The sequence below is a fragment of the Lynx canadensis genome, chromosome F1, assembly GCF_007474595.2.
Source record: "Lynx canadensis isolate LIC74 chromosome F1, mLynCan4.pri.v2, whole genome shotgun sequence".
NCBI classification, from domain to species: Eukaryota; Metazoa; Chordata; class Mammalia; order Carnivora; family Felidae; genus Lynx; species Lynx canadensis.
In genome coordinates this window covers 3,253,573-3,281,347 of record NC_044319.2, presented here as the reverse complement: position 1 = coordinate 3,281,347, position 27,775 = coordinate 3,253,573, and the positions used below count along the sequence as shown (strand labels likewise).

Here is a 27,775-nt window from a genome sequence, read left to right as displayed (position 1 = left end):
CTTAAGAAGTCCATTTGTTCATTCATCACTAACACGATGATACAAATAACAAAGACATATACATCTAAAACTTAAATTTTACTTTCATATACAGGGCAATCACATTATTCCATTATTTTTGCACTAATTAGGTATAGCGTTTGATATTCACAGGACACCTCACAACTCAATGTACAGTGAATACGCAAAACTGTTAAGAAAAAGGACTTTGAATGACTGATAAAAACATCTGCTCGTAGAAGACAGAGTTCTTTGCCCTCCTATTCAGCCTTTTTATAGTCATAAATATATTTACATGGAAAATGAAAAAACAGAGGAGCTCCTGAAGTTACCCGGCATATTCTAACTCCATCATCAGCATGTTTTATAAATTAATCTCTTAAGATCAAAAATAAGATATAATCCTGAAACTTGGTACTGTACACATACTAACATGCTGCCAGTTTGACAATCTGTTGCAAAATCTTGCTCAAAAAAGAATTTTGTCAGGGTACCTGGCTGGTGCAGTGGTGGTGAGGCGTGTGACCCTCTCTCTTTTTCTTTTTTAACGTTTATCCATTTTTTGACAGAGACAGAGCATGAGTGGGGGAGGGGCAGAGAGAGAGAGAGAGAGAGAGAGAGAGAGAGAGAGAGAGAGAGAGAGGGAGACACAGAATCCCAAGCAGACTCCAGGCTCCGAGCTGACGGCACAGAGCCTGACATGGTTGGGGCAAGCGTGTGACTCTTGATCTGGAGGTTGTGAGATTGAGCCCCACGTTGGGTGTGGAAATTAAAAATAAGAGCTTTTTAAATTTTCAAAACAGTTTTGTTTTAGGGAGAGAGAGCGCAAGTGGGGGAGGGGGCAGAGGAGACAGAGAATCCTAAGCAGGCTCCATGGTCAGTGTGGAGCCTGCCACGGGGCTCGAACCCACAACCCTGGGATCGTGACCTGAGCCGAAATCAAGAGTTGGAAGCTCAACTGACTGAGCCACCCAGGCACCCCCCCCACAAAAAAATCTTTAAAAATCAAACAAAAACAGTAATTGTCACCCCAATTTAAAAAGAAATACTTTTCTTCAGACAGTTCTTTAAAAAGTTCACAACTTCAAACTGATGAAAAGTTGTCAGGTACTTAACACACAAACCAAGGTTAATTTTTTAATGTAATACTTACATAGTCTGTCAAACTCCTCTTTTGTGAAAATCACTTTATTCCATGTCCATTCGAGCACAAAGCGCAGATTAGCAGCAGAATTTGGTTGTTCTTATTTGCAAATATCAACGGAAAAAATAAAGAATTATTAATTACAAACAAAGAATTAGTAACTTCAGCGGGAAAAGACAGCAGCCACCCTGACCAAGCGAGCAAGGTTAAGTTCAACAGTAACAGAGACAAAGTGGCGCCACACCCTCATGAAACGGCAAAGAGCGGGTCAATTTACGGAGTGCTGCTGCGAAACATGTGAGCCTGAATCTAATCCTGGGGAAAGATGAACAAATATACATTGGGAGGCTGTCTACGAAATAACAGGCTTATATTTTTTAAAGAAGTCAAAGTCTTTTCTTCAAAGATAAAGGCCTAGGAATTAATTATACAAGATAAAGAGAAATCAAAAAGACACAAAACCTAAACACAGAGTATATTCTGGATTCCCTACCCCTAAAAATGCTACAAAGGACGTGACTGACATGACTGACAAGATCCCAGTAAGGTCTGGAGATCAGATAATCGCACGTATCAAGGTGTTCCTGATTTTTAGAAGTACAAAGTGGTTTGGTAATCAAAGTTCTTGTTTCTGGAAATAATACTGAAATGTTACTCACAAGTAAAGAAACATGATGTCCTCAACTTAGTCTCAAATGATTCAGAACAAAAATAATGTATATGTGGAGTATATGCTTGTAAAAAGGGGGATACACGCAACTGGGAAGAAATTTCCAGAGAATTTTGCTGAGTGAAAGAGTCAATCCCAAAGATTATGTACTATATAATTACATTTATGAACTTTTTTTAAAATGTTTATTTTTGAGAGAGAGAGTACGCGAGTGGGGAGACAGAAGAAGGAGACAAATAATCCGAAGCAGGCTCCAGGCTCCGAGCTGTCCGCACAGAGCCCGATGCGGGGCTCGAACTCACAAACCGTGAGATCATAACCTGAGCCAAAGTCAGACAATTCACCGACTGAGCCACCCAGGCGCCCCATGAACATTTTTGAAATGACAAAATTATGGAAGTAGAGAAGAGATTGGTGGCTGCCAGGGGTTATGGGTGGGGATCGGGGGAGGCAGGCGAGGCTATGAAAAGGGCAACGTGGGGGTCCTGACTGAGGTGCTGTACCAGAGGTCTCCCAGACCCTGCCGGGGCAAGGTGGTGCTGAAAGGGTACACGGGACCTCTACATAATGTCTTAAAGCTACAATGTCAATGTGCAATATCTCAAAATAAAGCTTCACCCCTCCCCAAACTGAATAATTTAAAAATTTTAAAATACAAAAGTAATTTTCTATTTGTTAAAAACTGAAATCTTACCTTCTGCTATCCACTTTTTGATACATCCAGTCAAAAGTCCCAGCGAACTCGTATGGATTGCTGCTGACAGTATAGCTTCTAACTGTTCTTCCTAAACCACACACGTTAAAAGAAGAAAAAGAAGTAAGAAATGAAGATAAAGGACCACTGACCGCAGACTCAGAGATAGCAAGTTCAATAATACAAACGGATAAAGGCTTAAAAACTCCTAACTCACTAGGTGGCTCTAAACAAAAAGCCAGACAAGAACACACAGCTGGTGACGTGAACTAACTACCATCCTCACACGCCGGTGGCGGGGATGTAACACGGTAAAAGCCACTTGGGGAAACAGTCGTAAATACGGAGTCACCTCGCGACCCGGCAATTGCACACCCAAGAGAAATGAAGACGCACGCCCACACCAAAAGTGTACACGACACGTTACTCGTCATAGTCCCACACTGAAAACAAGCCAAATGCCCACCGACTAAAGAACGGATGGACAAAACGTGGCACAATCCTGTACAGACATCAAACAGGACGAAGTACTGGTGTCTGCTACCACACAGTGAACCTGAAATTCATACAAATGTGAAGTTTCTAGAATAAGTAAGTCTGCAAAGACAGAAAGCGGATCAACGGTTATCAAAGGCTGGGGGACGGAGGGCAAGGAAACAGTATGGGGGTTTTTGTGGAGGCGAGAAAAATGTTCTAAAACCGAATGTGGGGCCGGGCGCACAATTCCAGGAATTTATTCAAAACCACTAAATTAGCCACTTTAAACAGGTGACGTAAAGTATAGGAGTTATGTCTTAATAAATGTGTTACTTAAAATATCGTAAGTCACGTTTAATATCAAAGAACTCGATGAATTTCATTCATCCATTCTTTTAACAACGAATTGCATGAATAAACAGATGAGTTACACAGGAATACAGGGGGCTACGATATGATAAAGGTTCCCCCAAATGAAGAAAAGCACAATTCTAAAAGGAGACTCACTAAAGCATTTACGTTACAATCAGGGACAAAACAAGAATGTCTGCTGGTACCATTATTTTTCCAGTCTGTGGAGGTTCTACCAAGTATGAGAAAATAAACAAGAGTGGGAAAAGAAATGGAGTCTAGATTTGCTGCCGACTGCGTACCTTGAAAATCTAAGAGATTCTAATTCAGTTAAGTAGTTCTTAAGTGAAGACACAAAAGTCAATTGCATTTTTATGTGCTAGCAACAACCATTTGGAAATGAATATAGGAAAAAGGTTCTACTCACAATGAGCAAAACTAGAGAACACTTACGGATGAAAACAGAAAGAAGTCCGTAGGAAAATAACCATAAACTCTTGCTCATAGATGTAAAACAAACCGTGGATAAATGGGAAGATGCACCATTTAGACTTGGATCTGATAAAGATGTCAATTCTCTCTAAATTTAGTATGCGAATATAATAAATTTCCAAAAAGAATTCCAATGGAGGTACTGGATAAAATCATCTTATAACTAATACAAAAAACTGCCTATAAATTGACCAAAAATTACAGAAAAAAAAGGGCTGCATTAGCAAATATTAAAGCAGTATATTAAAATGGCATAGAAACAAATGAAATGAATAGGACAAAATTAAAACCCAGAAACAAAACCCAGGACATGCAGACATAGGAAATCAAATAAATGTGGTATTTCAGTAGCATGGGAAAAGGACATTCTGTGTTCTGTTTCATAAGTGGTATAGGACAGCTAGACTAAACATCATCTGGGAAAAAAGAAAAAAATCCTATCTTTGTGATTTGATACACAAAGATGAATTAAAGCTTTAAATGTTAAAGAGACATTTGAAGTGTTAGGAAGATTTTTTTTTAAGCCAGAGCTATAAAATACATTTGACCACAAAAATATTAATTTGTATGTAGCAAAAGACACTGTAAGACAATCGAGAAGAAAACAGCAGGGGAAATACCTGTAAAATTTCTGACAAAAAAGGGTAAATGTGTATTTCATAAACAACTTCTATAGACAGCCCAGTAAAAAATGGTAAAACCTATAAATATGTAACTAATGATCAGCCAATAATATGAAATTGCATACACATCATGCAATTCGTGTACTGCATGTATACTAAAGGATATGTAAAGAGGTATACGAAAAAAAGGCTACAAGTTAAAAAGTCCTCATAACCATATACACAAACAAACAGATGATGACCCAGACCATGACCCGGGTCTAGACGGAGGCGACTGCCAGCCCCCTGGAAACCTCCCTCTCCTCCTCCCTGATCAGAAGCAAGTCCCACCTCCCCCTACCATCTCCCACGGCGACCACTACCGCTCCCCTGCCTTCTGAAGGAATCATTTTCTTGCTTTGCTTTTTGTTTTACCTCTACGTATGCATCACTGAAGAATACAGTGTCATCTGGCCTATTCTAGGAGTGGTCAACAAAATGTCAATATTTACGTGCCTCTATACACTTTAGCCAATTTTCTAAATTCAAATTATTCACGTATTATTTATATAGTTGGGGAAAAAATACCCAAATGAGTTGGAATACCAGGTTTAAAATAATCACAGAAAACACTAAATGCTGTTTTGTCCACATGGCTGAATTATAGGTAATTTTTTCTCATGTCAAAGTTTTTTTTTTTTTTTAATTTTTTTTTAATGTTTACTTTTGAGAGAAAGACAGGAGCGCAAGTGGGGGAGGGGCAGAGAGAGAGAGACACACACAGAATCCGAAGCAGGCTCCAGGCTCCGAGCTGTCAGCACAGAGCATGACACGGGGCTCGAACTCACAGACTGTGGGATCATGACCTGAGCCGATGTCGGACGCTTAACCGACTGAACCCCCCAGGCACCCCCTCTCATGTCAAAATTTTAAGATATTATTGCCTTAATTTGACAGTATGTACTTAGAAAAAAAATAATCAGTATGAAGTTTCCTAAAGTAAAAGGGTTAAATGGAGCACTTGGAGCACCCAAGTCCTTGAGGATGACGAACAGTTAGCTCTCTGCTATCACCAAGCTGAAGCATTTGGCAGGGAAAGGCAGTTTCCATCCCTGACTCGCCTGGTCTCACGCTCTCGCACCAGTGCTGTTCTCACAGGGGCCAGAAAATGGCCCCCAGTCTGTTTTAACAGCTTCCACTCAGGACAAGCCTGAGGCCGCCATGGGGTGCCTCCTGTCCCATATCCTCCCATACAGCTAAGTGAACCCGCGGCCGAGTTACGGCTAATGAGTCCTGGGAGTATGTGACGTAAGCCACACCCAAGACCACAGCTACTGATCATGCAGAGTGAGCGTTACATCACCTGACCTACCTTCGCAGGAATGATCTAGTAGGCTTTTATTACAATGGAAGCTAATAATCTATGACCCAAAGTAAACAAGAGTTAGCAATCGCCTCACCTGAGTTAAGTTGGAAGGCTGAATGTCAACAAGTCTCGGTGACAGAAGGCCAGCCATAAGACATCGATTATAACCATCAGGTATGAATTCGCCGAGAGATGGTCCTGATTTCTTTAAAAAAGTCAAAGTCTGTAAAGATCGATTAATAAACATCAAACGATACACAATTTAACCAAATTTAAGAATAATTAATAAGCTAGTCACCTTACTTCACACTTAATATTCTGAATAAAACTAAAAGACGCTGAATGGAAATTGCAAAAGACTCCATTTTTACACTTCTGGCAAGGAACAGGGTTTATAAGGTTCTTGAGCTAAACCAATGCTCATTAGTTATAAATAGTATTACTGATGAAGGCATTGTAGGTCACTTTTTCTTTTTATGAAAGATAACCCTACTCCTTCCCTAAAGCTGACAGACTTGGTGACAGATCTAAATGAACACCCCCCCGCCCAGGCCCCCTCACTGCCCCCGGCAGTTTGTTCCTCCTGATCTGATGTGAAAGGATCTAATATCAAGTATAAATACGGCATTCATGCACATCTAGCTGATTATCCATTTAAAAATCTGCCATTTTGTGTCTCCCCAGAAAAGTCTTTTTCAGCATCAGTCATCGCCCACTCTGCCAGGCACTGTCCTAGGTACCTTCTTTGCGTTACTTCATTTACTCATAAGCTTCCCGAGGAGAAAGAGGAGAATTAAGAGGATGGACAAAAAGGGATGTGGTTAAGGCGCTGACCTACTTCGCTATTCTCCTTAAGGTTCAAGTAGCCGACATCCACACGAAGCTGCTAAAAACAGCCCAACTGCAGACTGCCCAAAAGCAGACTGCCAGGACAGGCTGTCGGTAACTAACGGCACTAGCGGCCAACATCCCAAACCTAGCGGGACCTCCCACTTGAGCTGAAACAAGTTTGTACCATTAACACTAAATGCAGCTCACATCCACGACCTGACTTTAGCCCGATAAGACACTCTGTCCACAGCGTTAGTTCCAACCTACCTCCTTGTGAAAGCCGTTACAAGTTATACGAACAATTCCTGAGTTTAATAAACAAGTGGCATCTAAAAAGAAAAAGATGAAAAAATATCCGCTCACATATTAGATTTTTAGATGGCACTAATACAACAAAATTTATCCTAACAAGAGGCTGGTAGGCAAGGTTATCAAGATCACTGCATATAATAAATTTAAAAACGGGGCGCCCGGGTGGCTCAGTCGGTTAAGTGTCTGACTCTTGATTTCGGCTCCGGTCATGATCTCGCGGTCCGTGGGCCACGTTGGGCTCTTAGCAGCACGGAGCCTGCCTGGTATTCTCTCTCTCCCTCTCTCTGCCCCTCCCCTGACTGCATATGCATACTCTCACAAAATAAATAAACTTTTAAAAATAAATAAATAAAATAATTCTCTTATCCTGGCAAGATACCAAGCTGCACCGTAAGTAACAGTTATCTTTTCTAACAAATTCAAAATAGTGATACTTTCTTTATATAACATCTAAGTATTAAATTTCTCATGTACGTATCAAATGAATTTCCTCAGCTGCCCATATATTAACCATCGGTAATGAGACATGAGCAGGTAATTACGCACACGTGCATACGACACACTGTATGTGTACCGTATGTATATGCACACGCATACTATACATATACGTATTTTGCACCAACACGCAGACACGTGTGATTTTTCTTGAAAGGTCATGTTAAGGAAATACATACCAAAATTGTAAGTACTTGGGCTAAAAAACTGCTCAGGAGGTGGGAACGAGGGAGGCACTCCTCGACTCAAGCTTCTCTCGTGCACCAGCACATCCAAGATGTAGTGTGGGGAAGCCTTACTCACGACAGAATCCAGTGACCACAATGCAAAATAGGAGCAACTATGCAGATACTCTCCTGATCTACAAGAAAATTTTACAAAATCATGAAGTCACCGAGCGGCTACACATACAAATACGAGAAGGAGAAAAAGAGAGAGAAATCATACCTTAGCGAGTCTGGCATTTGCGCATGATACCAACGATTTATGTCAAAAAGCCCCAGGTACACAGAAGGCTTCCCTTGTCCATATACATTCACCTGCCAGGTAAAGACTGAAACACTGGTGTCAGGAGACAGCGCTGAAAGAAAAGCACGTAGTTTTAAAAAATGAAATAAATCACTGCAAAGTAAAATTACCCCGAATAAAATTTCAGCAACGTTTTCTCACAAATTAAGGAGTCTCAACTGCTATTTGATATATCAGAGCACACTTCTATCGTTCATTCTGTAAGGAGAGTGACATTCACTTGTATCTTAACTGTTTTCCTATTTCAAGAAGATCTTATTAAAAAGTACGCATCAGAAAAGTTCTATCCTGGCTTATTCTCACTTAACACTTTGGCAACTTTGATGCAGTGTAGGTAGAAAGCAGAAAATGACTTGGATGAGTATTGTCCCAATAACGGAACACAGTTAGTACCAGAGAATCTCAACAGCCACGACGGGCGGCCTAGGCGCTGGGCTTAATTCCTCAGAGGAATTCTAGCTGAGAAGGAGGCAGCCGTATGGCAAAGGGAGGAAAGACAAGGACTTGGATGGTGGCTGTGGGATGGAAAGTCAGAAACAAAGTGAGAGAAAACAACAGGAGAGAAAGAAGCAAACGTCTGAGACCCAACAAACAGGAAACAAAGCGGAAGAGGGGCGGGGGCAGTGAGAAGAGGTGGAGAGCTCTGCCTGGGGCATTTGTAGCTCCATGTGATGACTGGACCACCTACAGACGTGGGACAAGAACAGAAGACACGCTCAGGACGGATGAAGTGTCCCTGAGGATGAACCCCAGTAAGACCGCCGACACAAATACGGCCCTAGTGCAATTCCCGGGACTGCACGAACCCCTCCCACGGTCCCACTCAATCCTCCCGACTGCCTGCTGCAGAACGTACAACTGTATTATTCCACTCACGGATGGGGAGAGGGAGGCTCAGAAATGTTACATAATTTGTCAAAGGTCACAACAAGTGACACCACTGGGATCCGAATCCGCACTGGATTCTAAACTCTCTGCAACCGTGACTAAGCAAGGCTTGTTTACCAGGAAGAAGGGAGGACACAAAAGGAAACAGAAAAATTAAAGGCATCCAAGGCAGGTCTCAAAAATACACAGAGGGAAGCATTATTCACAGCCTCTCCATTCTGGTCAAAACCAGAGGCCATTTTTGTCCGTTTAGAGAGAGGCGGACGAAAATACAAGGCTCCTTCATTAAGGGTCTCCGAATCTACTCCATTCTTGAGTTCCGTATGGCAATGTGGAGAGTAAGAAATACCTAGGAGCTCAGACAGACCTAAATAAATTTCCATAATTAGTATCTCAATTTGTTAACTGCCAGGAGTATGAACTCTAAAAAGCAGTAACTGTCATAAATCTTACGTCAAGATAAATCTTAAAATCAGGCATTGCACATGATATATATTAAGAGCACTTTTTAACTGACCTTCACTCATACCTTCCTCTCTGTCGCCATGATATCGAAATTTCTCTATACTCTGGCAGCCCAACAGCTTGGTATTACTAGTCTGTCCCCTCAAAGGAAACATGCCACCCGTGAGGTCCAGTGTGTATCTCTCTTCACAGTACTCTAGCCCCTGAAAGATAAAACGTACGCAAATCTTAATAGAATTCTAGGCAAAAAGTCATTCAAAAGTTAAGAATTCTCCAAATCTGGGACGCCTGGGTGGTTTGGTCAGTTAAGCAGCCGACTCTTGGTTTGGCTCAGGTCATGATCTCACTGTCTGTGAGTTCAAGCCCCACATCAGGCTCTGTGCTGACAGTACGGAGTCTGCTTGGGATTCTCTCTTTCTCCCTCTCTCTCTGCCCCTCCCGCTCTTTCTCAGAATAAACTTTAAAAAATAAAAAATAAACGTTCTCCAAATTTAAACATTTTTCACACAATACGAAGGAAACACAAAAAGTTAAAGAATAAAGAGAACAAATCACTGAAAGGGGCTCTGAAATTTTACATAGCACACAACACACGAGGCTAAATTTAGTGTCTCGAAAATAGTCACCAACAAATCTAAAGCCGTTATCAAACGTGGGAACCCTGTACTTTGGGCTGCAGCGTAAACTGGACTAACCATCAAAATTACACACAGACACGCTCCAGGCCGGCAAACCTGTTCCTGAGTTCTCAGTGCAATTCTCGCTCTAGAGCAGCAGCTCTTCACTTTGTTTTTGCCCATCAATCTCTGTAAGAATCTAACAAAAGCTATGTGACTTTCTCCCCAGAAACATCCACTGATGACAAAAATGTCACACAGAATTCAGAGACTTCGTGGATTCTTTAAAGCCCGTCCACGTATCCTCAGACACGAGGTTAAGAAAGCCTGTTCCACAGAAAGGAACATGAGGGTTGACCACACTGCTGTCAGCAGCACGGCACTTCTTCCTCTAGAACTCAGCTGGAAAAACAGTCATCTGAAAGTCCAATGCGTTTACCCGCGTTTACAACTGTTAAGTGGCAAGACCATTTAAAAAAAAAAATTTGTTTTTAATTTTGGGGCGCCCGGGTGGCCGAGTCAGTTGAGCGTCCAACTTCAGGTCACGATCTCACGGTCTGTGAGTTCGAGCCCTGCATCGGGCTGGCTGCTGCCAGCACAGAGCCCACTTTGGATCCTCTGTCCCCCTCTCTCTCCACCCCCGACCCCTCCTCGCTTGCTCTCTCTCTCCAAAATAAACATTTAAAATTTTTTTTTTTAATTTTTTTTTTTCAACGTTTATTTATTTTTGGGACAGAGAGAGACAGAGCATGAACGGGAGAGGGGCAGAGAGAGAGGGAGACACAGAATCGGAAACAGGCTCCAGGCTCCGAGCCATCAGCCCGGAGCCCGACGCGGGGCTCGAACCCACGGACCATGAGATCGTGACCTGGCTGAAGTCAGACGCCCAACCGACTGCGCCACCCAGGCGCCCCGTGAGACCGTTTATAAAGTCACCTCATGGCTTACTGCTTTGGTATTAGTGCAACAAGGTGGAGCTGTTTTTCTCTGGTACCAATTAGGTCACAAGAGGAGTCTTGTCTAATCTCATTTTAGAGGACAACGATACCTGGGGAAGTTAAGAGTGCTACCCGGGTAAAACAGCTAGTCTTGTGATCTCTACTCTAACACTCTTTCTGTTATATTATGAATACATTATTCACTTGAATAGAAGAAAAACTTTTCAATATGTTAATATCTTTAGACAAAGACTAAAAAAGGCAAAACAGTGACAAAATGGTAATAACGAACCCGTATCCCCAGTACCATTTACCTCATACAAGATTTGTCCCGATGCCAAACACTTTCTATCACCAAAGGCCAGCTGAAGCAGGTGTAAACTCAAAACGTCCCCTTCACTGAAAGAAACAGAGATTAACTGAGAAGAAACGCTAAATATCACATTCATACATTAAGCATCTCTTACTGTCCAGTATGCAACGCTGCACGTGACAAAACTAAGGTCAATGTGAAGAACTTACTTTTACTTGGTCGTTTTCACAAAATGCAGTACTCTGAAACAATAACTGATTTTTATTTTTATTAGAAAAAATTTTTTTAAATCTTTTATTTACTTTTGAGACAGAGCGTGAGCGGAGGAGGATAGAGCAAGTGGCGGAGAGCAGAGCAGAGAGAAGAGAGGGAGACACAGAATCCGAAGCAGGCTCCGGGCTCCGAGCTGTCAGCACAGAGCCCGACGTGGGGCTCGAACTCACGAACTGCGAGATCATGACCTGCGAGATCATGACCTGAGCCTAAGTGGGACGCTTAACTGACTGAACGACCCAGGCACCCCTGATTTTTATTTTTAACTAATTCTAATTAGCTCAAGCTGATGTGATTTGCAAACTTTAGGTGACCCCTTACGTGGCGGAGACTACAGCTGTTGGGTCAACATTCCCTCTGCCCTTCTTTCATAGGGAAGTGTTCGTTAGGCACATGGCTGCCTAAAATATGCCACATTTCCCAGCCTCCTTTGCGGCTGGGTGCAGGAGGCCCAAGTTCCAGGCAACAGATGTAAACAGAACTATCCCACGGCAACCGCGTGGGATAAAGCCCTCGGCACGGGACAGCACGTCCTCTGCTCCTCCTTCCTGGTCCCTCCCTCCATCCTGGGAGGCTTCTGGCTGAAATGACGGGGTTGCCCTGTACCACAGCAGGAGGGCTACACGGTAGGGACATAAAGCAGATACCGAACCAGCTGTGCACTGCTCAAGTACAGCATGCGGTAAATGTTAAGAGCACAGACTTTCATACCGTCTGAATTTGAATTCTTCTTCTCTCGGGCCCGTCTTTCTTAGAACGCCTACTTTACCTGGCTTCCAAGGATACCACACTGTCTTAATGGTCCCCACACTACACTACCCGTAGTCCTCTGCCGGAGGTTCTGCCCCTTTCTTCCCAACCTTCAATCATCTCTGAGGGCAGAAGGCTTCCCAGCTTCTTCTTTTCTCTAGCTAGTCTCACTCTGGGCTAGTGGTTCTCTACCTTGGTTGCTTATTATTAGAATCACCAGAGGAGTTTTGAAAAACTACTAATGCTTAGATAGACCCTACCACCAGAAAGAGATTTCATTGGTCTGGTACAGCCAGACCAAACTCAAATAGTCACATTATCCTGACCTCCATGGCCCTTTGGAGACCAGTTCTAGTTTTCTGACCTCGCCCGTGACGGCTCTGCGTTCTACCCTTTCCTGCTCTTGTTGCTTTTCCTTGTGACGTTTTCCTAAGGCCTCTGCAATCTTTCCCCCAGATCTTCCCATGGCTCTCCTCCCTCCCTGTCCCAACCACTTCGTCCACATCCCCCTAACTACACAATCTGAAATAGCAGTTCCCTACATCACACACATTCTGTATCTCCTCTCCCAGCTTTATTTTTCTGTATTTAACATCACTACCTGAAATTATGTTAAATATGCGCACTCATATACTTACGAAATATACTCACTGAAATATAACATCTAGAAGAACAGAGATTTATTGGTTATGCATCGCTACATATCTCCAACTGTCACCAGCACACAGTAAATGCTCGATAATTATGTTGAATGAATAAACACGCGGACGTGAAACAAAGACAAATAACCTCGAAAAGACCAAATACTAAACAGGATAAACTGGATACAACCACCATTAAAGGGACACCAGACAGTTTTTCCATTCAATTTTCCATATTACAAAATTAACATGGCTTTTATCATAATCGATGAGCTCTGTGGCAACAGCTAAGACCTACGCCCGTGTCATCCCATGGTGGCACAGTCACTCCACAGTGATGCTTCTCTTCCCTTTTTTACCCTGTTTAAGTACTCACTCTGGGGGCAAAAAGGAAGGACCATACCATCTGTCCTTCCGATTTAGACTTTCAATCTAAATTTGGATTATTTTCACCTACTTATAATACCAGTAAGATGCTGGTAAAGTCCATGACCAGGGGATGGAAGAAGAGCCTTTGTTAAATTAATCACACACCTTCGTAAAGTGAGAGAGTAGCCTAAGAATGGCTTAAAGCAGGATTCCTGACCTGAGGTCTGCAGGGAGACGACGAGCAGTCTGTGAGCTCCCATGAGTTGTAAACAAGATTATTTCGATCTGTTTATATGTGTATGTGAACGATACATAAAAAAGACACACATGTACACACATATAAATGATACACGTATACATACACAAATCACACACGTACAAACAACACCTCTACACACAGAGTGTATGTAATACTCATACACGCATAAACAAATGTAAATAATCCTGTTTACAACGGGAGCTCACAGACTGCTCTTTGTCTCCCCACAGACCTCAGGTCAGGAATCCTGCTTTAAGGATATGAATATATATCACAGCCTTCACCAGATTCTCAAAGAGGCCCGCGACCGATTAAGTCAAAGACCAGAAGACCACAAAAATACCATTCTCAAAAATATCTCACATCAGTAATACTGACAAATGCAAAGTAAATCATGTAGGAACAAATAATCCAAATTACCAAATAAATTAACCCTGTCCTATTAAAGGAATAGACTACTAGACAGTGGTTTAAAAGTCACTAGAGAGTTATTCCCATGTGTTACTCAGTGTGTTGTGGGTAATCAAGGTAAGTAAATGCAGGGCATCACTCTAAGAGAAACAGAATACAGTATATTCTGCCCACATTTTAAACTGTGATTCATTTATGCTTCAAGTGCAAATGCAGTTGACCCTCCAACAACATGGGTTTGAACTGTGCAGATTGCACACAGATTGTTTTCAATCTGCACACAGATTGTTTTCAATAAATACAAAGGGAGATTTTTTGGAGATCTGTGACAATTTGAAAAAAACGTAGATGAACCACACAGCATAGGTATACTGAAAAAATTAAGCCAAAAATTAGACATTGGTACCAGAATACAGTATGTAACACATATAACACACAAAATATGTGCTAATTGACTGTTGATATTATCAGTAAGGCTTCTGGTCAACAGTAAGCTATTAGTAGTGTAGTTCTGGGGGAGTCAAAAGTTAGAGGTGGATTTTTGACGGTGGGGGCAGGGTGGGGGTGAGTCGAAGAGTCAACTATAGAGGTCTGAAAACTACGTCAAAACAGGACTCAGGGAAGTGCATACAGTTCATGAGGATTTTACACAAGAAAATCAGGAGCAGAGAATATTCACACAGCTTCCTGATTATAAGAACAGAGTGGGCATCACCTACTGATAATACTACAAGAATCAAGAGTGGTATGGTAAAAAAGAACGCAGACTTATTCACCAAGTTCCAAAATAAGAGGAAAACACTCTAGACCTTAGTGTGGGAAATTTAGAAAAAGCAAAATAAAAAAATCCACATAAAGAATAATAAGTCAGGGTGCCTGGGTGGCTCAGTTGGTTAAGCATCCAACTTCAGCTTGGATCATGATCTCTTGGTCTGTGAATTCGAGCCCCGCGTCAGGCTCTGTGCTGACAGCTCAGAGCCTGGAGCCTGCTTCGGATTCTGTGTCTCCCTCTCTCTTGGCCCCTCCCCACTCACTCATGCTCTCTCTTTCTCTCCCAAAAATGAATGTTAAAAAATTTTTTAAAGAATAATAACCAAACTCATCCTAAGAGGCAATCCTAGGAGGAAAAATAAATACAACAATCGTTTAGATGAAAAGTCCCCTTGCATTCCCCATCCCCCAGAGCCCTGCTTGAACAGCCCAGAAGACTGTGAACCCATCAAACTGCTGCCGCCCCCACTGCACTCAGATGGATGGAAACACGGACCGGACCCCGTGAGGGAGAGCCCAATAGCGGTCTCTGTATTTTCATTTCACTATTTTTTCAGGATGGACAAATTACAAAAGTGGCAAATCAATTCTTCGTTTCCATCACTCACCACAGAGTAAGAAGGTAAGACAAAACCACGAAGTGGGGATGTCTAATACAAAAACCCCAAGAGACCCCAATTCAGGTACCTAGAGCCCAAGGTGGGATGGACTTGGGAGAAAGTACCGGGAACAACGGGTCACCACCGTCATGGGCTTTATCCCACAAGCTTGACTGTTTCATCGATCAAGAAGGAATGAAACATCAAGGAAAAAGACGAGGAAATGAATAGTTCTGCCACTCTAACCCTGGAAATGAGCAAGCTGAACGGATGGAATTCAGCTGCAAGGTTTCTCGCGAGCTATACTTGGGACAAAGTTAGACCCTGTGACAGAGTGAAAACTAACCAAATGAATGCTAGGAGTACACTGGGCCAGGCAAACAGGAGGACCAGAGAACAGAGTCGGGGTCGATAAAAATGAGAGGCACACACAACAGAGAAAGATGGTGGGACGCGAGAACACGGGAGGCCGCAAACCCCGGTGTAAGGCGGCGAGGCCGTCGCCTACTCAGCGCACTGGCTCACTCCCGGGTACGGCAGGCAGACAGACGAGCACAGTGTCCTTACCGCCACCTCAGAACTCACTCAACCACGTGGAAACAATCCCTTCACCTTCAAGATCATTTCAACCACCACTTGCAAATCCACTGAACTATGTCGTTTGCACCGAACGGAGACAACGTACTACGAAACTTTCCAATAGAAATTAACTGCTGCCGCATCGCTGGCAAATGTTTTTAAAAACACGTCTCACGCTTACCTGTCCTGTGTAGACTGAACAGCCCACAGGTAACAGCAATTACGAGGGTCGTTCTCCGGCTCTTGAAAAGTAAGCGCGTACACGGGAACTCGTCCACCTTCCAACTGAGTGTAGTACCTACAACAGGCACAAAAAGTGGTCTGCGTCATACTGTTAACTGGTGGTTTCCTGAAGAAAGAATCAGGGGTCTTGGGACAATCTCGGGTTAGAGCAACTGCCGTTCACGCAATCGTCTCATCTTCAAAGATACACAGGGCGTACCAGGTCACGGCCGACCGTGGGCGCGGCGCTGGAAGGGCTAAAACCACTACAAGGGCGCCTTCCAGCCCCGCGAGTGCCACCGTGTGCTGCTCCCCGGGGAGGCAGCCGTGGGCGCTGAAACCCTGACACAGCGCGTCACCTCGGCTGCTCGCCCCGGGCCAGTTTCCCCATCGCCACACCGGAGCGGCGAGAGCCCGAGGGGCTCCCGTAAAGCACCTAGAAATCAGCCCCGAGAGGCCGGCGCTGGGGAAGAGCCAGAGAGGCCGGTCCTCCAGACTCTCGGGAGCAATTCAAAGACAAGAGCTGGGAAAAGGTTCTCCGCGCAGAGAGCCAAGGTGGCCTTCCCGAGGGGGCCACCGGGCGACAGCACCACCACCTCATCACGGGTACCTTGCAAAACCCAAACCAAAAGAAAGGGCTCTGAGGAGGTGCAAGGACGGAAGCTACTTCAAGGGCTTGTCATTCTCTGATATTATCAAAGAACGCAACAGTGAGCAAAGGGCCTGGTTTGAGATGCGAGAACCTCGTTAGTTTCCTCCTCTCTTTTCTCGTCCGCTTCAAACGTGGCATAGGGCATACACTGATTACCAAGATGAGCCCGGTAGGTACCAATTTCTTGGCGAGAATAACGGAACAGGAAGTTTGGAAGAGTGACTACTGTTGACTTTTTGGCAAGATAAATTACTCAAGAAAATATTCCAATAGGCCTTGAAAAAAAATGAAGAAATATCAAATTAACAACTTGGGAGAAAAATGGGCATCCGCTTAACTCTGTATAGAGACTAGAAGTCTGTAATGCCTATTTGCTATCTTCCTCAGTAAAGGGCTACTTCCCTCAATAAAGGGTCAATTCCACAGCATTTTAAGGACTTCTTATGAATTTTTTTTTTTTTAACATAATCTCCACACCCAACGTGGGGCTCAAACTCACAACCTCAAGATTAAGAGCCGCACGCCCTACTGCCTGAGCCGGTCACGTGCCTTCAGCAATCTGAACGCCAAAAATACCAATTTAAAAAGTATCGATACAATCGAGGGAAATTTAAACAGGATAAAAATTTCAAAACATGGTATCTTTTAACGTTGATTTTAAAAAAGTCTCTGTTTTTCCATCAACCAAGAACTTCTACCATTAGCTTTACACGTGTGGTTATAAGGAAAGTACTCTGGACAGAATTTGTACTCTGTAAATATATCGCTTACCTTTACAGAGTGGTGTTTTACTAGCAAATGGCACACAATAACTGAAATGCCTTTTAAATATACACCAAAAGACTCGACCTAAATTCACGTGCTAAGTCATTCCTTTATATCAAGCTGTGATTTCATGTAGTAAGGAATTATTCACACTTAGCTGGTCACCTATCCTGCTTTTTCTCTTTACGCTAATTTTAAAATAGTAATACCTGAGTACAAGCTATATTCAGAAAGCAGCTACCAATGAACAAACGAGAAAAAAGTTGTACTTACTCTCTTTTCATGCTTTTCATATTCCACAGAGCTAGATAGCCATCGGAAAAGCCCACGGCCAGCTGGTTAGTCCTGCCGATGTAACAGAGCGCCGACGCAGCCGTCCCGGACGGGCTTGCGAGCTGGAGGCCCAGATGGCGCCCTGCCCGCATCACGGTCTCTCTGATGTGCGGCACCTCAGCTGGGATGCCAGTGACGACTTCAAGGTCTGGAGACACAAAGGGAGGAAGATTAACAAATCGTAAAGAGCACAAAAGCGAACGGGTCACCTGCTGGGCAAGCTTCAGCTGAAGACCACTGCGGTCAATTACGACAAGATCCACGATGACAAAGCAGGCTGAACTATACGACGGCCACCTGTATCTGTTCAAACGCTACGATTTTCAAAATACATTTAGTTGTGTAATTTTTTAAAAAAATCTCATGGTACGTTTTCAAATATTCTCAAAAGTATGCTCTTCTTTTTGAAGTATTAAACGATTTCCTTACTAATCAGAAACAAAGCTGATGGTTTCTTTATTTAAATTTAGAACTAAGAACCTAAATATTCCCTTTGGAGCAGTGGCCGGTTCCAGGTCTGGGGCAGGAAATACAGAAGATGAGCCTAGTTCATCTCGTGCCGGAAACAGAGGAAGCTATCATAGTCCAAAGGGGATTTGTCAGACTAAACGAAGGGGCTTTCATTAGTAAAAAATAACATTTTGAACATCAAAAAAACAATGAAAACGAATGAACGAAACAAGTAAGTAAACACACACTCATAAAATTTCATGAGTTCCTATCCTGCTCACCTACAAAAGACCTTACTATAAACCATTTTAAGTCCCTGGGTACCAGCTCCTTACTCTGAAAATTAGTACTTAAAGAAATAGTAAGCATTTATCCTGCCTTTTCTGTACAAACTGTATTTCAGGGTAAACAAACAGCCCTAGTTAATGAGAAACTTCTTCCTTAGATTAACAGAATTTCAAAATCATCATTTTTGTATCCCCTAATGAATGAAGAGATTGAGGTAACAATCTCTACGGATGAGGCTGCCTGGGTGGCTCAGTCGGCTGAGCGTCCGACTTCGGCTCGGGTCACGATCTCACGGTCTGTGAGTTCGAGTCCCACGTCAGGCTCTGTGCTGACAGCTCGGAGCCTGGAGCCTGCTTCAGTTTCTGTGTCTCCTTGTCTCTCTCTGCCCCTCCCTAGCTTGCACTCTGTTTCTCTCTCAAAAATAAACATTAAGGAATTAAAACAAAACAAAACACGCTCTATGAATGGATGAAACAATGAATTTAAGTAGGGTTTTCAACACTGGCTCTACTGACGCTCGGGATCAGATCAGTCTTTGCTGAGGAACGGTCCTATGCGCTGTGGGATGGTAAACTGCATCCCGGGCCTCTGTCTACCAGATGTCACTAACACCATCTCCCTCCAGGAGCGACAACCAAAAATGTCCTGAGACATCATCAAAGATCCCCTAGAGGGCAAACGTCACCCCTGGTTGAGAATCACCGGGGTGATCTCTAGTCAGAGCTAAATGACACCACGTGTAAACACTCCGATAATTCAAAAATGTGGGGCATTCTACCAGATTAACTTCTTCAGCAAGGCAGTGGTACTACAAATAGAAAAGGAGAGGCGAGGGGGAGGACCACTCTATGTTCAAGGATATGAGACGTAACTCACATGTGATGCGTGGACCTTGTTTAGATCCAGACTCAAACAATACAAATGCAAAAAGTTGCCCTAGAGGCCATCATAGCAATCTGACTTATGGATTAGTTACTAGACTACACCAAGGAGTTATTATGAACGTAGTCTGGACTGGTAATGGCATTGTGACTACATAGTGAAACAGCCATTATCTGCTTTAAATTAATTCAGAAGCAAAGGTGGGGGAGAAGGAAAAGAAAAAAAGACACTCATGGTAAGTTCTGAAATCAAACTTGAATTTAGGTTGACGGACGTGGAAATTCTTACATTCTTCTATCTACCAGAAGATGTCTGAAATCTTTCATAAAAAGGAAAAATACTCAGGCCCATGTAGTGATATAACCCTTGTGAAAGGGCAGATTCCCTCAATGCTGTTGTTATGAAGAGGGGAAAAATCATGTATTGTACTTGAACGATTACCCTCCTGATCCCTTCCACTTCAGATTATTTTTCCAAAGAGCAAGTGACTAAATTTTGCCAAAATAAATAGCTCATACAATGGAATAACGTAAACTTACTCTTACTCAAGAGAGTAAGATAGACTCTACTGATGTGGAAAGATGTACAATACCATTAAGGTTGAAAATATTATAAAACAGTATTTATAGTATAATAAACATCAGAAATTTCATTTTCTATGTTACGTGTATACAATGAAGTCCAAATAGTTATAATCGTAACTATTTATCTTTTATAAGCAAAAAAACCAATTTTGCATTAAACCCCAATTTTTTATTCAATGGCTTTATAATTCTTGTAACTGAGAAATGATTCCGATCTCTGATCACGATCCAAAGAATTCCATTATAAAAACTATCCCTGCCCTGAATTCCACTACTGGTTGTGGACTTCTGAAATAAAGGATGTTCTACCTTTACTATTTTGGTCTGAAGAGAGCTTTAATTATGAATACAATCATATTGATTAGCCTCACATCTAGAAGAATGTTATCTACAAAACTCTGAAACAAAACCCCATTCAAGACCATTTAACTCCTCTACCAATTTTCTGTAAAGAGCAGTTTAAGCATTTCTAATATTCTATAAATTCACTTTCAGTTACTATGATTTCTGCGAGTCAATTCTTTTCATTAACTTTACCCAGAGTTTATCAGATCTTTGTACATATCAAAATTACAGATACAGTTTTTATCATTGTGAGGTTTTTAAATTTTTTAATGTTTATTTATTTTTGAGAGAGAGAGAGACAGAGTGCAAGCAGGGTAGGGGCACAGAGAGAGAGAGAGAGAGAGAGAGAGAGAGAGAGAGAGAATCTGAAGCAGGCTCCAAGCTCTGAGCTGTCAGCACAGAGCCCGATGTGGGGCTTGAACTCATGAACCATGAGATCATGACCTGAGCTGAAGTTGGACGCTTAACCAACCGAGCCACCCAAGCACTCCCAGGATTATTTTTTTTAAGTGTACATGTAGCCATTATTTCTGCCAAATCAAGTATTTTTAAGTCATACTACATAAACTGGTAAAATTTAAAATGTTCAGACATCTGATTTGGCTTTTAAATTTCTGGTTAAATATTTTTACTACTTGCAGTTACAATCAGTTTTACTACACACTGACAATTTTTATTAGTTATGCTCATTATAAATTGGGATAAAACAATGATCGTTTGTAGTAGTAAGTCCTTTTAAAGAAGATTAGACCTCGGGGCGCCTGGGTGGCTGAGTCGGTTAAGCATCTGACTTCGGCTCAGATTATGATCTCGAGGCCTGTGGGTTTGAGCCTTGCATTGGGCGCTGTGCTGACAGCTCAGAGCCTGGAGCCTGCTTTGGATTCTATGTCCTTCGCTCACTCTGCCCCTCACCGCCTCATGCTCTGTCTCTCTCTCTCAGAAAAATAAATAAAACATTAAAAAAGTTAAAAAAAAAAATAATGATCGTTTGTATCTTTCTTAGCTGATCCATAGATAGAGATCTGCCCTAATACAGGATTACTTTAAAAATCAAGAATGTTCTCAAGATTAAATGGTCCTTTCCTGAAACTTTATAATACATACATTTTTTAAAGGCTTTTAGATTAGCTCTCCTCCCTGCATAAACCAATCTTATAAAAGCCCCAGAAAAAGACAAAGAGGGGTGCCTGGGTGGCTCGGTCGGTCAAGCGTCCAACTTCGGCTCAGGTCATGATCTCAGTTTGTGGGTTCGAGCCCCGCATCAGGCTCTCTGCTCTCATCCCAGAGCCTGGTGCCTGCTTTGGATTCTGTGTCTCTCTCTCTCTCTGCCCCTTCCCCACTCATGCTTTGTCTTTCTTCCTCTCTCAAAAATAAACATTAAAAAAATAAAAAAATAAAAAAACTGAAAGCACTTGATAAAGAAGAGATTTATAAAATAAAAACATTAGTATTAAAGGAGAAAAATGGTCTCTCCTCACTTTTTAAAAATCTGAGTAGCATTAATTCTATTTTAGGATGTCATTCTGTGAAAGAAAACCTTCAATTACCGTGTTATTTCCTATTATATCACTTTATTTCTGCCTTGGTCTTACCACAGACACGTAATCAGTGTGCCAAAAAGAGTGTGCTAGATCTGACACACTGGATAATTTTATACTGTCTGATAACAATCAAGATTCTATACCTTCAGCCCTCCTCCTGGCGTATACGTAATAACACCTATTGTTCAAGTGTGTATCTAAAGCAAATCTGGACCTCAATCTCTTTCAAGACCTACTTTAGTACCTCACCAATAAACAGAGTAACTCACACAAAAGTCTCCACAGTGCCCCAAAACACTAATACAATAGGTCCAAGCCGTGAAAGAAACAAAGGTACACAGAAGCTTCTATATAAATATTTTTCACTGTTTAAGAAAAACCGGTCCGTGAGGGGTGCCTGGGTCAGAAGCTTCCGACTTCGGCTCAGGTCCTGATCTCGCGGTTCGTGGGTTCGAGCCCTGCGTCGGGTTCTGTGCTGACAGCTCGGAGCCCGGAGCCTGCCTTGTATTCTGTGTCTCCTTCTCTCTCTGCACCTCCCCCGCTGGCACTCTGTCCCTCTCTCTCTCAAAAGTAAATAAACATTAAAAACAAAAAAGAAAAAGGAAAACCGGTCCATTGCATCAGAATATGCAGGCGCTCAGTCCGAGGTTCCAAATAATTACCTGACGCATCCACTTCATTCTGGCCGCACGAGTCATCCAAACACAAGTCAATGAGGAGGACCCGTCCGACGTCCGTCACCACGGCTGCCACGCCGAAGAGCCATCGCAGGCCGGGGTGCAAATGCTGAGTGCTCGCGCTGGCTCCACCGTGGTTAATAACAGGCTCGATGGCAGTTACCTTGGAAGCAGAAAATGAAAAAATACAATGAAACAACAGAAAAATTTGGAGGTTGGAGCAGGTTACTAGCTATAATAGATTTAAACATTTTCTAACAGAGAATTATAAATTTGTATTTGACTTGTGGATCTGAGTAACATAATGAAAACTTCAGGTACAATAGAAATGACACCATCATTTCACCATATAAAATGTGCAGCTGGAATAACAGTCGATGTTTATGAAAACTTACACGCCAGGCCTTGTACTAACTGGTTCACGTAACACTCACGGTAACCCTGGATATTGGATTATGTGTAATTGTACCTGTTAAAGATGAAGCACCCTGAAGCCTAGAAAGTTTAACTTGGGTTATTTAAACTCAAACCTAGATTTTTCTCTTTAAAACTGTCAACGAGCTACTCCATCATATAGCCTGTTCTCCTGAGGAAGAGTAAAAAGAAATCATTCAAGAAAAATTTACGGGTTTACTCTTTAAAAATAAAAGTCCTGTTTATGCCTTAAAGCCTGAAGAGGTCTAACCTTTATTTTTTCAAACATTTTTTAATGTTTATTTATTCTTGAGAGAGAGAGAAGAGATAGAACGTGAGCAGGGTAGGGACAGAGTGAGAGAGGGACACAGAATCTGAAGCAGACTCCAGACTGAGCGAGCAGGGCTCGAATGCACGAACCGTGAGATCATGACCTGAGCCGAAGTCAGACGCTCGACTAACTGAGCCGCCCAGGTGCCCCTCATGGTCAAATTTTAAATGTCTGTACCTAATAGTCTGTATTTTATTTGCTAGTTCACTTCCTTTCAGTTTCCTATTAATTCACAAAAATTGGGTATGACATATGAAAATTGAGTACTTAGTGATTTCTATTGTAACGCTGATGAATGTCCTAGAAAGAAAAGAGGAAATTTACTATCAATGGGTTATGCATTCATGTCAGAGTAAAAAGTTTGTTTCAGGCTGTAACTTATTATTACAGAAAAAGCCTGGCTGTCTATATCTCATTGGTATACAGAACATTCTACAGAGTTTCTAACTCTGAAAGCTGTGATTTCACGGACTGTCTTTCTGGTCTAACTTCTGGTAATAATGTCGACAAATACTAAAGCCCAGTCTCTTCAATCCTCTCAGAATGGTCAAGAAATCCAACTCAGTTTGCATTCCTCATACAAATACCATGTAACTGATAATGGTACCTTAATTAATTTTAAAATGAGACACTTAAAAGCAAACAAATTTAAGAGGGGATACTGTGCCCTGGCCCCAAATCAACTAGTTGACCAAATTCTTCTGAAGGTATCTATCACTCCCCTCCCAATCTTTCCCTTCTGTATTCCCTCTTCTATGGGACACCAAGCATCCACGCAAGGGAGCCACCAGGAACCTACCCACTGCTTGTTCCTTCTCAAGTGCTCTCATCCAAGTGATCGGCAGGGCCGGTCCGTGTTACCTCCTGAGTGTACTCTACTCCTGTTCCATCCTCTCCACATCCACGGTCATTTCCCTGTCCGGTTCCTTATCATCAGCTACCTGAACTACTCCGACCCAACGAGCTTTTGATACTAGAGCTCTGCTTTGCACTTAAAATGACTTCACCAAAGACTTCAGGTGGAGGTCACTAACTGCAACACGTCCATTCACTCTCTCAACCCTCACCATTCCTAGACCCCACCTCCTCTGTCCCCTCCCGCAGCCATTCTAAATAAGTCCAGTTCCTAAATGTTCCACACACTAGGACTTTTTACATGCTGGTCTCTTTGCCTAAAATGTCCAACCTCTATAAACAGAAATCATCCAGGTGTTTCCATGTTCCGTGTGCTTGAGTTTATCAAACAAAATAGTTACTGGATTTAGGCTGTAATCTCATTACCTGTCTTTTCCCACTAGATGACTAGCTTTTTCAACAGCATAGACCAAGTTCTATTTATCTATTTATCTCCAAAATTTAGGACACAGCTTGACAGTAAGCACTCAATAAACTGCTAAATTAATTCTGACTTTAAAATCAACACTGGCAAGTAAGTACATTTAAGATACCAGGCTATGACCACTTCAGACCCCAACACTGCCCACTGAATCAGTTTCCTCAAACTGTGAAAACATAGTATTTTGACATTTACCTCCCTTTTAACTTTAAAAATTCTATTCTAGGGGCGCCTGGGTCATTCAGTTAAGGGACTGACTTCGGCTCAGGTCACGATCTCCCTGTCTGTGAGTTCGAGCCCCGCCTTGGGCACTGTGTTGACAGCTCGGAGCCTGGAGCCTGCTTTGGAGTCTGCGTCTCCCTCTCTCTGCCCCTCCCCTGCTCACATTCTGTCAAAAACGAATAAATGTTAAAAAAAATTATTTTTATTTTTCTTTTTAGTATTTATTCTTGAGACAGAGAGACAGACAGTGCGAGAGTGCGTAAGCAAGGGAGGGGCAGAGAGAGAGAGAGAGAGGGAGACCCAGAATCCGAAGCAGGCTCCAGGCTGCGAGCTGTCAGCACAGAGCCCGAGGCAGGGCTCGAACTCACGAACCGCGAGATCATGACCTGAGCCGAAGTCGGACGCTTAACCAACTGGGCCACCCAGGTGCCCCCCCAAAATGTTTTTAAATGAATCCATTATTTAAATATCATTGGACTCTTAAAAAAACAACAACAAACATTCAACTCTTAAACAACAGTGAAGACATATTTCCCCTACTGCTCCAAGGCTACAGTCTCAAATTAAAAAGAAAAAACAAACCGAAAAAACACTATAGTAATGAATATTTTAATATAAACTTCCAGTGTCCTCGTAAAACACAAGTGAAGACGACAAGACACAGATGACCCTCTTCATACAAAAGAGCATCAGAACAACTAGGTCATCCCTATTTTCACTTTGCAATTTTCTAACCAAGTATAAAAAGTTCTATTTGTTGTTTATCGAAAGAACTTAACGTTCTTTCTTAAATTTTTTTGTAGAGAAATTTAATTTTTATTATAGATAAAAAAGTAAATGAATGACATATATTGAGTAGTCAGGGGAAATTTAAAAGAATACCTCAAATGTTGGGATTTATATTATTATAAATTTTTGTATTATTGCATGAAGTAATTGCATAAATTATTGAATGGCTCCATGATAATCTAGACATCTAGTCCACAGCATTATTAAATTTTTTTTTTTAATATTTATTTATTTTTGAGAGAGAGGCAGAACGTGAGCAGGAGAAGGGCAGAGCAAGGGAGACAGAATCCAAAGCAGGCTTCACGCTCTGAGCTGTCAGCACAGAGCCCGACGCAGGGCTCGAACCCATGAACCGTGAGATCATGACCTGAGGCGAAGTCGGACGCCCCACCGACTGAGCCCCCCAGGCGCCCCAAGAACTTAATGTTCTTTCGATAACATACTGCCTTTAACCTCTGTATTTTGAACTTTTAATGAAAAACGACGATTCCACAAAAGTAAATGAATTATAAAAATGTATAGCTCAATGAATTTTCACAAAGCGAACACACCTGTGTGACCAGCAGGGGCTTAGTTCTGAAAGCAGAATGCTCACGAATCTTAAGCAGTACCTACCCGGGGCGCCTGGGTGGCTCAGTCGGTTAAGCGTCTGACTTCAGCTCAGGTCATGATCTCACGGTTTGTGAACTCGAGCCCCGCACTGGGCTCTGTGCTGACAGCTCAGAGCCTGGAGCCTGCTTTGGACTGTGTGTCTCCCCCTCTCTCTGCCCCTCCTATGCTCATGCTCTGTCTCTCAATAATAAATTAGCGTTAAAAAAAAATTATTAAAAACAAAAAACAGTACCTACCCTTCCAGGAAGAACAACGGCTTTAACCACTCTGGACACACCAAGGTCATAAAGGCAGAGAACACTCCCTTCTGCTTCCTCTAGTCCGATTAACAACCCGGTTCTCTTCTGCCAGGAGAACTCCTTCATAGCCAGGACGACGGGAGGCTGCTGACTCACTCCATTGAATCGATATGCAGACAACCGCGCTCCTGTGAGAAAGTTTACTACCTCAAGTTGTGGACCACAAGCCAGGCAAGCAAGTGCGTTTCTCCCTAGAAGAAGAAGAAGAAAACAGCAAAAACACTGCTTATTTCGATGTACACCACAAAACTAGACAGAAGTTAGATGTTTTACACATATGACACGTAGCTCATTATGTGTAACTTGACGCATTATCTCTAAAGTGAAATCTAACCATTTATAGAACACAGTGGTCCAAAGATTAGTAAAATGTATTAGACAACTATCATCTCAATAATAAAGCAAACATTTGGGTAAAGGCACCATGCTATATGCTAAAACAGACCATCTCATTTAGTCCTTGTCACACCCCAATACAGAGAAAAAGCAACTGAACTTTCACACGGTTAACTAACCTGTCCCCAGCCAGATGGCTACAAATACCGCGGCCAGAAGTGCATCACAAGCCTAACTCCACAGCTCGCACTTTCAATACGTTATACCTCAAGAGTTAAACGAGGCGCTCCGAGGCTCATAAAACGTAACCCATGAGTCTATCCCCGAAGAGTTCAAAATCTAACTGAGAAGACATAACTAGTGTAACAACAAGAAATGCCAGAAGCCCTTCTGAACCCCTCACCAGCCATGTTTGGATCTTATCATGTACACGATGTAAAGTAATCGGAGCTTTTTAACCTATCTGATTTCTGTTTTCAAATGTTACCCTCGCTGCTAAGCAGAAAAGGGACAAGAAGGAGCACAGGACACAGGTGCGGAGACGACACCCTATATGCCTGGTCGGCGACCGTGAATGAAGAAAAATGGACTGACTAGAGATTCATCTTAGAGACAGGACTAAAAGGCTGTGCTTGCTGATGAAGATATGGGGAGGAAGTAAAACAAGAATCAAGAACAGACTCGAATTTTCCCTTGAGTAGCTGGGTCAATGGTAACTTTTAAATCTGTGAGGTCTACCACGCATCCAAGTACACAGCTGGATAAACCAGGTTACAGCTACGGGAGCCTCTACGGTTTAAGGAAATAGCGTGGCACAATGGGGACCCGAACACATGGATTCAGAGATAATTTTCACCACTTG

At 42.4% G+C, this 27,775-nt stretch overlaps 1 protein-coding gene across 6 annotated transcripts in view; it reads right to left on the bottom strand.

Moving 5' to 3' along the window:
• The window catches only part of AHCTF1 (AT-hook containing transcription factor 1), a 79,693-nt gene that overhangs the window by 38,962 nt on the left and 12,956 nt on the right, over window positions 1–27,775 (bottom strand). For 4 of the 6 annotated variants that reach the window (XM_030302702.1, XM_030302706.1, XM_030302705.1 and 1 more), the window contains 12 exons: window positions 26,515–26,768; window positions 22,560–22,737; window positions 17,748–17,955; window positions 16,017–16,133; window positions 11,185–11,269; window positions 9,368–9,518; window positions 7,882–8,014; window positions 7,614–7,795; window positions 6,895–6,956; window positions 5,891–6,019; window positions 2,509–2,599; window positions 1,154–1,243 (listed from right to left, as the gene is read on the bottom strand). In XM_030302702.1, the coding sequence (XP_030158562.1) occupies window positions 1,154–1,243; window positions 2,509–2,599; window positions 5,891–6,019; window positions 6,895–6,956; window positions 7,614–7,795; window positions 7,882–8,014; window positions 9,368–9,518; window positions 11,185–11,269; window positions 16,017–16,133; window positions 17,748–17,955; window positions 22,560–22,737; window positions 26,515–26,768 (1,680 nt within the window). The remainder of the gene's footprint in view (window positions 1–1,153; window positions 1,244–2,508; window positions 2,600–5,890; window positions 6,020–6,894; window positions 6,957–7,613; window positions 7,796–7,881; window positions 8,015–9,367; window positions 9,519–11,184; window positions 11,270–16,016; window positions 16,134–17,747; window positions 17,956–22,559; window positions 22,738–26,514; window positions 26,769–27,775) is intronic. The other 2 variants (XM_030302704.1, XM_030302703.1) reach the window with 2 other exon arrangements.